The following is an 11,693-nucleotide window of genomic DNA, read 5'->3' on the forward strand; positions in this document are numbered from 1 at the left end:
AGGAGTGACATGTCACTTCTTGTAGGAAATGTCACCTAACCCCTGGGTGAGGCCACTGCTACATTGTCCTCATGCAGCATCCTGTGCCTTCACCTACTGTGGCCCCTTCCACACTGCGGTGTTGTAATTACCTGCCTGCCAGCTTTGCGGGAGGGCAGAGATTGGTCTTTTTTGTCATTGTGTACCTAGTACGTGGCTCATGATGGAAAATAATTGCTTAGAGATGAATGGGGATGGAGACAGGCACGCTGTAAGAGGAACTGATTCATGACACAGCATAATAGCATGTGTCCCCAGGTGAACGAATGGCGCGTGGTGTGTTTAGTGTTCAGAGGCACAATAGGCTGGGGCAGGGAAGAGCCAGAAACCACACTGGCCTTGAAGTGGGGAGTTGAGTGAGTCATTCTGCAAACTCACTGCACCATTATCTATGGCAGATGCTGAGCAAGACCCTGGGGAAGCAAGGATGACAATGACATGAGTTTTGCTTTGGGGGCTCTCATAGTCTGATGGAAGTGACAGGCTTTAAAGAAAATTCCTTTCAGCCCAGCAGCAGTGCACAGGATGGGTTTCTGACGCTCATTAAGCTCCCAACCATCAGGAATGATGGTGATTTATTTCATTGTCTTGCTATTATTTAAGGTTCTTGGGTCACCACCCGAGCCTCATGGGCTATCTGCTGTCCTTGTCTAGGGTGCAGTGTACGTCTACTTTGGCTCCAAACAAAGAAGAATGTCTTCTTCCCCTAACATCACCATCTCTTGCCAGGTATGTTTACCATCTTAGCCAGGTGCAGGAATCTAGAATTTTCTGCATCCTGATTGCCTCCAAGGCTGGGTAAAACATGCTTTCCCGGTTTCCTCTTAAGGCCGTCTACTGTAACTTGGGCTGGACGCTCTTGGCTGCAGATGTGAACGGAGACAGCGAGCCGGATCTGGTGATTGGCTCCCCTTTTGCACCGGGTGGAGGGAAGCAGAAGGGAATTGTGGCTGCGTTTTATTCTGACCCCGGCCGGAGCGACAAAGGTAGTGCCTGACGGCGGGGGGGTGGGGGGGGGGTGGACGGAGACTTTCTAGTGCCCTGTGTGTCTGCGATGACTTCTTCTGCATATGGGTTTATGTCCTTTTCCCTCATTCTGTATCATTTCACCAAAATTTTCTAACAGTCCCTTACTGTTAGAGATGTGGCGAGTGACATGCATAGATTCACTGAATATACAAATGGTGGCCCAACTTCTAGATCCAGATCCAAAGAAGGCTAACAGGCTATTCCCATAGTGTCCCATGTAAAGTAGAAACACAGAGGTGGCTTAGGACCAAAAATGTCCCTGTGGTAGTCTTGACTGTCCCAAGAAGGGCCTTTTAAAACAGCATCCTCCAAGCCACAGAAGTGAACTCTGGAAATGTATTAATACTGCTTCTGTGAAGTGTGAGATCCATTTCTGATGTCAGGGTGCTGGATCAGCATGGGGACATATAAGAGTTCTGGAAGAAAGTCGGCAGAACAAACCAATTTCTCGCTAGCCTACAAAAAGAACTCATTCTTTGCATCCCAGTAGTCCTCCCACTTACAGTAAAAGGGACTGGCCATCTTCTTTAGAAAAGCTGAGCGTGGAGGCAGCCGACTGGAGGGTGAGCGGCGAGGAGGACTTCGCCTGGTTTGGATACTCCCTTCACAGCGTCGGTGTGGGCAACAGGACCTTGCTGTTGGTCGGGAGCCCGACCTGGAAGAAAGCCAGCAGGTGAGGCTGGTGCTGGGGCCCGGGACCAGCGAGCGCAGGCTGATGCCTGCTGCTGCGGGAACCCAGGAGCGTGGGGCTCAGGGAACGGGGCTGAGACATTCTCGCCCTTGGAAGGAACAGCCAAGACTCTGGGGCAAGGCTGCAGATTCTCCCTGGAAGTTTAAAAATGCAATAGACAAGTATATTGGGCTGCCATAACAAAGTGCCACAGACTGGGGGGGCTTAAAATAACAGAAATTTATTTTCTCACAGTTCTGGATGCTAGAAGTCCGAGATCAAGGTGTTGGTAGGGTTGAGGCCTCTCTGCTTGGCTTGCAGATGGCCGTCCCTCCTAGTATCCTCAGTGTGTGTGTCTGTGTCCTCATCTCTTCTTATAAGGACACCAGTCATATTAGATTAGGGCCCACCACAATGACCTCATTTGAACTTTAGTTACCTCTTTAAAGACCCTATCTCTATTGCTCAAGGTCAGGAGTTCGAGACCAGCCTGAGCGAGACCCCGTCTCTACTAAAAATAGAACGACATTATATGGACAACAAAAAATCTATATAGAAAAAATTAGCCGGGCATAGTGGCGCATGCCTGTAGTCCCAGCTACTCGGGAGGCTGAGGCAGTAGGATCGCTTAAGCCGAGGAGTCTGAGGTTGCTGTGAGCTAAGCTGACGCCACGGCACTCACTCTAGCCTGGGCAACAAAGTGAGACTCTGTCTCAACAACAACAACAAAAAAAAGACCCTATCTCTAAATGCAGTCACGTTCTGAGATGCTACAGGAATTTGGGGGAACACGGTGTTCAGCCACAACACGGCACCTCCCTGTGTTTGCTGTCAGTCAGGAAGAATGCTGGGTGTGGTGTCTGGAGAGCCTGGATGTTGGGGTTAACTCCGACACCCCCACACGTCCAGACCTAGGATCACGGGGACAGAGAGCATGCGGGGAGGCCTGGCTGCGGGGAGGTGTGTTTCCTTTCTTTGGACCTGAATCCCTGGCCAGCTCTTAATCCTGTGTCCTGGCATCTGTGTGCTTCATTCTAGGCCGGGCCATTTGTCCCGCAGCCGTGATGAGAAAAAGAGCCTTGGCAGGGTGTACGGCTACTTCCCCCCAAACTGCCAGAGCTGGTTCACCATTTCCGGAGACAAGGTATAGCAAGCCCTTCCTCCCCAGGAGAGTGGACACTACCGCGGAAGCGTTCTCAGCCCTGCGGTATCGATCTATCGCGTTTCACAGGCCATGGGGAAACTGGGCACCTCCCTGTCCAGCGGCCGCGTCATGGTGAATGGGACGCTGACCCACGTGCTGCTGGTCGGGGCCCCGACTCACGGTACGTCATGCACACTGATGCAATCCACCAACATTGTTCAATTTTCCCATTTTTACTTGTATTTTGTCCACCCAATTTGTGGGGCCCAGTCCCAAATAAAAATGTGGGGCCCCTTGTTAAAAGATTGTTAAGAATTTCAAGTCAGTGACAGGACTGCATGAAGCCAAGCATAGGGCCTTTCTAAACACAGGGCCTCGGTGACTGACTACACAGGGCACACACCCAGAGGACCACAGGCCCCACCAACCCACAGATGCCGTTATGTCTTTTGGAGAAGGTACTCATTTCTGAAATCAAAGCTGTGTTCCAGATGATTACATTTATAGGCAAAAATCTAACAATTGACTTTGTTTTGAATTTGTTCAAAATTCATTAATTCAAAAACAATTTATGGAGTGCCTGGACAGAACCAAGCTGCATGCTAGGTACAGTGGATAAAGACAAAGACATGGACCTGTCACTTACACAATTGACAGCCTGATGCAAGAGACCCAGAAGTAAATAGAAAATGATGCTTCCCTGCCATGGGTGCTAGGAAGGCCCTGGACATGGTGCGGGAGTGTGAGTCAGTGGCACCTACTCTAGACCAGAGAGGTTAGGAAAGGCTTCCCAGAGGAGGGGACACCAGAGCCAAATTCTGAAGGATGGGCAGGAGTAGCTGGCAGACTGGTGTGAACAGAGAGAGCAAGGGGTGTGGGCGAGGGCTGTCTATTCCAGGCAGAGAGCACATCATGTCCAAAGGCCCAGATTTAAGAAGTATAATGGGCTGTGGTTTAAGTTAATTATGGACAAAGTGTGGGCAAAAAGGGGAAAGTGGCCTGAAATATCGCTGGACCCCTAACTAGGAGTTAGATTGCATAAGGCCTTGTGAAGTGTTTTGACTCCATCTGAAGTCCCCTAACATTTAGACGCATAAGTCAGGGGAGTGACACAGGCAGTTTGTGATGCAAGAAAAAAAATGGCACGGTGGCTCATGCCTGTAATCCTAGCGCTTTGGGAGGTCAAGGTGGGAGGATCACTTGAGGCCAGGAGTTTGAGACCAGGCTAAGCAAGAGTGAGATCTTCTCTCTACAAAAAATAGAAAAAATTAGCCAAAAAAGTGGTGGTTGTGTGGAGGATGTGTTAGAAAGGGGTAAGACTGGAAGAAGGAACACCTGTTTGTTGGGAAATCATTGAGCTCCTGCGATGTTTGGTCTTAGTACCCAAGCTAGCGGGGCCTTCCTAACCTCAGGGCTGACCAGCACCGAATCCAACTGCCCTGTATGATTCTGAGTGATCTGCATCGCTTGAGGTACACAAGCACGAGGCAAGAATAGGATTCTCTTCAATGTTCTACATCTTCATTTCGTGTGATGCCAGCAGGTACTGTGGTTCATTTCAGATGACGTGTCTAAAATGGCATTCCTGACCATGACCTTGCATCAAGGTGGAACAACTCGGATGTATGCGCTCACACCAGACACACAGCCCCTGCTGCTCAGCACCTTCAGTGGAGACCGCCGCTTCTCGCGATTTGGTGGAGTTCTGCACTTGAGTGACCTGGATAATGATGGCTCAGGTAAGAAAGCAACAGGGCCTTTTGCCAAGAATGGAATCCCTTTGCCCCAGTGGATCAGTCCCCTAATTGGATAATCTAGAGGATCTACCCTTATAATTGACAGCCCAGTGACCCAACGACCTTTAAGTAGATTTTGAATCAGGTAAGACCAGAGCTGGATGTACAAGAGTGAGCTGCACTTCTTGAAGATGGTAACATGAGTCACCCATGATAATTGTTACTGATGAATGATGAAGGAGGAAACAAAAGCCTTTGACTTTGCGAGGGTGCAACCAGGGCACATTATTCAAAAGAGACACTGATACTTGCAGGAGCTTGGGTTAGGATCCAGTAGTGGAACAAGGAAAGGATGATAGTGAGGGGTCAGATCCTTCCTTCTGCCGGTTTTTATTGTTTACAGATGAAATCATCATGGCAGCCCCGCTGAGGATTTCAGATGTAACCTCTGGACTGATTGGGGGAGAAGATGGCCGAGTTTATGTATATAATGGCACACAGACCACCCTTGGTGACATGACAGGCAAATGCAAATCATGGATAACTCCATGTCCAGAAGAAAAGGTAAAGTGTTCTGCAAAATTCTACACCTCATTGGGGAAGGATCTCTAATTGCTGATTCCTCGTTAACTCACATCCACTGTGAAACTCTTGGAATTTTTACCTGAACTCAGAGGTCCTGGGTCAGGACACAATCATTTGCCCATGTTTTGTAAGCACCAGCTGTCTGCAATTCTTGTAGTTCTGCAGTGTTTGTCCCTAGAGCTAAAGTGCCACAGGACTTGGTGTTATGTTGGTCCCTGGTCACAGCCTGCCACTGCTTTGTCAGGGGCCCACAGCAGAAGAAAGAAGACAGACCACAGCCATTGCAGTTTCATTAAAACTTCCACTTTTTTTTTTTTTTTATCATGCTTTCCTCATTTGGTAAAAATTTTCATTCTTTTGCTTCTTGTTTTATTGCTTTATTCCATGAGTTTCCTTAAGTTACATTTCCTGGACCTAAAATATTTGGCCATTATTTTTTTAATTTAAAAATTATTTTTTTCAGGATGAATCCATTGTAGGGTATCAAAAAAAATTATTTTTTGGCTGGATACAGTGGTTCACATCTGCAACCCCAACACTTTGGGAGGCCAAGGCTGGAGGATCCCTTGAGGCCAGTTTGAGACCAGTCTGGGCAACATAGTGAGATTCCCCATCTCTACAAGAAATAAGAAAAATTAGCTGACCATGATGGTGTGTGCCTGTAGTCCCAGCTACTCGGGAGGCTGACGTGGGAGGATTGCTTGAGCCCAGGAGTTTTAGGCTGCAGTGAGCTATGACTGCACCACTGCACTCCAGCCTGGGCAACAGAGTGAGACCCTGTCTCTTTAAAAAAAAAAATTATTTTTTAACTTGCAAAATTAATGAAAGTTCACTGTGAAAATTGTAGAGAATGCGAAAAAGTACAAGATGAAATTTAAAAGTTATCTACCCAGAATTCTGCTCTGCACAGCTAATGCCTATTAATCTTTAGAGTGGATCCTTCTAGTACTTTTTCTATGGATCTTATCACTACTGTTTATTGTGCATTTACTATGCACATGCTAAGCACTATGTATATAATTTAATCCACATCAAAGCTATGAAGTTGGTATTATGCCCATTTATAGATAAAGAAAGTGAAGTCAGAGACGAAGTTTATTCAAGGCCACACTGCTAGGAAGTGGCAGAACAGGGATTTGAACAAAAATCTGATTCTAAAGCCTACTTTATTCATTCACTCATTCATTTTAAAGACAGGATCTAGCTCTGTCACCCAAGCTGGAGTGCAGTCATGCGATTGACTATAGCTCACTGCAACCTCGAACACCTGGACTCAAGTGGGCCTTCAGCCTCAGCCTCCCAAAGCGCTGGGATTACAGGTGCAAGCCTCTTCTCACTCCTAGCCTAAAGCCTGTATTTTTATTTTTATTTTATTTTTTTTTTGAGACAGAGGGTTGCTCAGTTGTCTGGGCGAGAGTGCCGTGGCGTCAGCCTAGCTCATAGGAACCTCAAACTCCTGGGTTCAAGTGATCCTCCTGCCTCAGCCTCCAGAGTAGCTGGGACTATAGGCAGACACCACCATGGCTGGCTAACTTTTCTATTTTTTATAGAGATGATGGGGTCTTGCTCTTGCTCAGGGATCAGGCTGGTCCAAACTCCTGAGCTCAAGAGACCTTCCCATCTCAGCCTACCAGAGTGCTAAGATTATAGGCGTGAGCCACTACACTGGGCCAACCTACTCTTAACTATTACACTATGTGTGTGCATAATTTTATTAATTGTGATCATATTCATGATTTTATATACAATCTTATAACCTGATTTTTTTATCTACTGATATATCAAGAACATTTTTTATGTTATCTGATATACAATATGGTATTTACTGGCTGCCTAATATTTTATCTATACATAAACTATAGTTTATTTACCCATTATTTTAAGTAATTGTTACTGGTCACTTAGGCCATTTCCAATTTTTAGTGTTATAATTAATGACGTGGTAAATATTCACATAAACATTTGTATACATCTGATTATTTTTCTGAGCTATATTCCTGTAAGAATTTCTGGGGTCAAAGGGCATGCACATTTGTAAGGTCAATCAAGAAATGTAGAAATATGAATGTAAAGGTGTAATTAAATTTGGTTTACAAAAACCACATAAACAGTAATAACATAGTCTCCTCTATTTTTTCTTTTAGGCTGAATATGTATTGATTTCTCCAGAAGTAAGTATTTCTCTTGAAGGACTGAAGAAAGAAAAACTACCAAAAATGCCCTTGCCCTGTATTTTAAACTGGTAAAATATTATGGTGTACTCTCAAAAGCTCATTAACAGAGTCTGTCTTACAGGCAAGCTCAAGGTTTGGGAGCTCTCTGGTCACCGTGAGGTCCAAGGAAAAGGTGAGTACAAGGACTGCACTTCTTTAATGACTGTTTTAAGGCTGGGATTGGTGACCTCACTTTTTTATTTTAGATTTTATTTTTATTTGAAAAAGAGTGTACACATTTTAAATTTTAACAGATACAGCAGATTAAAGGGTCTACCTTAAAACATACCCCTAAACCACTGAGTCCATTTATTCATTTTAGGACATGACATTGTACATAACTGTCCTAGGCTTTGAGAGATATAAACACAGAAAAGGCAAAGTTCTTTTTTCTTGAGAAGAAAGATTTATACACATGGGAAGTTAAATAAAATGCAAATTAGTATGGGACTGAATGCTAAATAGTGTCAACAGTAAGTATTCACTATGGGATGAAGGGCTAGGGAAGCCTTCATAGATTTTAGAGTGTATACCATAAAATCAGCATTTACTCTCAAGTAGTGTTGTCACTGTCTCCATGTCTGAAACCTCTCATGGGACTGCCTTCTGTCACTTGTGAGCCTCAGCAGAGCAACTAATGAGTGTGTCATGGGCAGAGTGATACTGAGCACCAGAGTTAGACAAGGAAACCTGAGACAGGGTCCTGGCCCCTAGGTGCCTATCGTCTAGGTGGAAAAATAAAACATGTCCACAAGACCATCCAGGTCAACGTACGATGACCAAGAGCCAAATGCAGTCAGGCAGCAGCTGCAGTGAAGTCTGTGCTGGAGGCTCAGGGAAGGCTGTGCAGCGCTCAAGGCTCTGTGCTGCATCTGGAAAGATGATTAGACTCTCTAGGCAGAGAGAGAGCAAGAAAGAAACAAGGGAAGATTTGATTTTAGAAATGGGCATGATTTGACCAGGAAATGGAGAGGAGACTTAGTTCATAGCCAAAGCGCAGACAAATTTAGTAAATGAGTAATTCCATAAATGAGAGGGAGAAGAAATTACTATTTGGTTCATTTTTCTTAAGTTCAGATTTTCCCTTTTAATTGACACTGGGGAATTAAGAGAGAATACTAGCAGAGGGCTAAGTACAGTATCAAACAATGGAAAAAGCTCAATACACTTTAACCATTATTATTTCTGGATTTCATCAGTTTTCAAAGTAAAATCAGTGAGAAACTGTCACACCTGCTCTGACCAAAACACCATCAGGCAGTCTGACCACCCATACCTCATTTGCTAACCTTGTTAGTTCAGTGTAACTTTTGGCAGTTTCAATCAAATCCAACCTTGAAGTATAAAGATTTGCCACCACTGAAAATGTTTAAGAACTTCTAGCACGTTTTGAAGGCAATTCTGAAAGTTGGGTCCTAAAATGTTTCAAGCAGCAGGGTGGTATGAGGTGGTGTGAGTACACTGGCAAAGGCAGCCCCCGGCGAAGTCCTGATTGTTCCAGATATGTCGTTTGCATTGTACCACAACTAGAATTCTGGAATAAGCATACAGTAAGGTACTTTTTCCCCTTTATTCTTTATGTGCCAGAGAAGGTACTGGGGGTGAACTCCTCAGCTGTGCTTTTTAGGACCTATAGAACCAAGAAAGTGGTATACAAACAAAGATCAAGAAATGTTTAAGTCCAAGCCATGGGATTTAGCCAATGTGTTATTCATCTTTACATTTTCCAGAGCATAGCACAATGCCTGGACCACAGTAGGAACTTAACAGATGTTGCAAGTGAATCCTGAATTCTGTCTGTATTGTGTCCCCTACAGAACCAAGTTGTTGTTGCTGCTGGAAGGAGTTCTTTGGGAGCCCGACTATCTGGGGCACTTCACGTCTATAGCCTCGGCTCCGATTAAAGGTTTTCACTCCATTTCCCCACTCTGCCTCTCCCTTTCGTGTGTCGGGTCATCTCCAGGATGAGCATTCTGGCGGACAAAGTGGCACATCAAGTGGAGCTGTGGTACATCCTGAAAGAGGTGGGGCTCTTGGGAGTAGAGACGCGCACTAACAGTACTAGTGAGACACGGTGGAGAGGAGAAGAGTTATGGGAGTGAGGGATAAGCTCACCCTCCCAAATCACTTCTCATTCAAGCCTTTTTAAATGAGGATTATTGCCTTTGCCTTTTCAATGTTTTATACAGTGAAGGACAAATATAAAAACTAAAACTTCCTCAAATGCTTCTGTAGAGACAACTGCTCTAACAGTTGATGAACCTAGAGACTCTCCACTAGTTTTAAGTCATCTCATGAGGGGCCTTTGTTGCATGTTTGCCCCAAGTTGTGCCAACAGAACTCGAGCAGAAAGAGATCTGGCCTGAGCCAAAGGCTACTGTAAGGGACAAACTAAGTGAGGGACCAACAGGAGGAAGCAGGCTTTGGCTTCACTTGATCCTGGGCTACCTTTAGTAGGGTACAGTTCATCTACCAGTCCCGCAGTGTGGCACATTTAAGGGAAATGAATGTACCATAGGGTTTCAGCATCACTAAAAATTTGCAGTCATTATCTGTAAAGAGTAACTAGCTTATTATGTATCAATCAGGGGAAAACCTTTTTCTTCTGACACTAGTAAAATGATACTAAAAACAGGAGAAAATAACAAATAACGAGCCTTCTCAACTTCTCTAGAGGCAGAGTAGAGACTGGTGAAAAGGAGACAAGAAGAGGAATCAAGCTGAAGAGTAGAAAGTTAAATTAGAAACCAGGGAAAAGCTACTGTGACTAAGATGTGAGCATAAGGTGGGTATATACAGGAAAATAACACACAGGCATATCCCTAGACAGCATTTCTGGATCACTCTCAGACTATCTCATTTTTCTTAAAGAGGTATGTATGCCAGCTGCACGGTACCCTATGGCATAGCAAAAAGCACATAGCAACACTGGTTTCACTTGGGAAATAATTATTGGCAGCTCAACTTACATGAATATTTTTAATTAAAAGGAAGGTTATTTTTAGCGGACCAGAAATTACTTAGCTAATTCCATTATGAGTTGATAAGTCTAGGTGTAGAACAAACTCTGATGGTATGTGACACTGTGTTTTAGTAAAGGCATGTTTTTCTCAGTACTGGATCTTTTTATTGGACGTATACTTTCATATCGCCACTACCATATAAAGTCTTAATGCTTTACTAAATGATAGGGCCTGTGTTTAAACATGATTATTTACCTCAAGATTTATGTTTTTCTCAATGGCTGAACATCCCAGATAGCAAGCACCACGCAGAGAAGGTTAAACTTAAAACCTATAAAGTCAAAGGCAAATTTTCAAGTTTATAGGATGTTTAGCAATACTAACCCCATTGTCAAAAACAACGTAAATCATACTCCCACTGTTAAAGGTCAACCTATATAGCAAATACGTAAAAACCTGATGTACAGGAAAAAAAATTAATATTTGACAATCTAATGTATTATCCCAATAGGTGGACTAAATTTTCATTCTACTGAGTATTAACTATATAGTTCTAAGCATTGATTCCAAAATGCTTAATAACTAAAATGGAAATACTTTGTAGGGTTTTAATTTCTCATTAACACAAATCTGAGCATAACTTTAACTCAAATTTATCTTTATTTCAAGATTATCAGAAGACGTTTACATACTTGCATTTTGTGTCTATCTGTGTATGTAACAACTTTCTTCAAGGTTTCAAAATCACAATTGTTTTATGCCTTTGTTTCACAGACCTAAGAGACTAGAATGACTTGAAAATAGCTCGAGAACAAAACTCAGATCTCTGGAGTCTGTATTCCATGCACCATTAGATTACTTCTGTATACTAATGAAAGTGAATCCTAAATTCAAAGTGTGAATTTAATATTTCAATTCCAAAAAATAAAGCTGTGTACAACTCTTGGAATAACTCACTAAAATAAATAGTTTTTTAATATAAAGTTTGCTATTTATCACAGTCTGTGTTTATCAAGAATAAAGCTTAGTGTTAATAGCATCCTCAAATGACATTTGTTCTGTCCACATTTCTTACAGGCCTTCCAAATACAGTCTGTTATACCTGACATGTCCAACAGGGGATATGTCTCTTACTTACATAACCCACTGTTTGGTCTTTTATCTCCTTACCTTCAAATAGTAGTTAATGTGCTCAGTCTATTATTTTAGTTCAAAATTTAAAACCAATGAACTTCATATTTTTTTGGAATAGGCTGTTTTATCATTTATAAGTTTAATGTCAGAAGCATCCTGCAATCATAAAAGCAGAACCAG

The 11,693-nt window shown here is 43.4% G+C and overlaps 1 protein-coding gene across 3 annotated transcripts in view; it reads left to right on the forward strand.

The window, feature by feature from the left end:
• Positions 1–11,331, forward strand: part of GPLD1 (glycosylphosphatidylinositol specific phospholipase D1) — a 48,608-nt gene extending 37,277 nt beyond the window's left edge. For 2 of the 3 annotated variants that reach the window (XM_069493034.1, XM_069493033.1), the window contains exons 17-26: positions 694–768; positions 869–1,025; positions 1,600–1,741; positions 2,777–2,882; positions 2,970–3,063; positions 4,445–4,621; positions 5,022–5,182; positions 7,348–7,374; positions 7,499–7,549; positions 9,234–11,331. In XM_069493034.1, coding sequence (XP_069349135.1) covers positions 694–768; positions 869–1,025; positions 1,600–1,741; positions 2,777–2,882; positions 2,970–3,063; positions 4,445–4,621; positions 5,022–5,182; positions 7,348–7,374; positions 7,499–7,549; positions 9,234–9,320 — 1,077 coding nt within the window. In that variant the 3' untranslated portion in view covers positions 9,321–11,331. The remainder of the gene's footprint in view (positions 1–693; positions 769–868; positions 1,026–1,599; positions 1,742–2,776; positions 2,883–2,969; positions 3,064–4,444; positions 4,622–5,021; positions 5,183–7,347; positions 7,375–7,498; positions 7,550–9,233) is intronic. The other variant, XR_011236044.1, reaches the window with a different exon arrangement.
• Positions 11,332–11,693: the final 362 nt, after the last annotated feature.

Source organism: Eulemur rufifrons, chromosome 18 (genome assembly GCF_041146395.1).
Source record: "Eulemur rufifrons isolate Redbay chromosome 18, OSU_ERuf_1, whole genome shotgun sequence".
NCBI classification, from domain to species: Eukaryota; Metazoa; Chordata; class Mammalia; order Primates; family Lemuridae; genus Eulemur; species Eulemur rufifrons.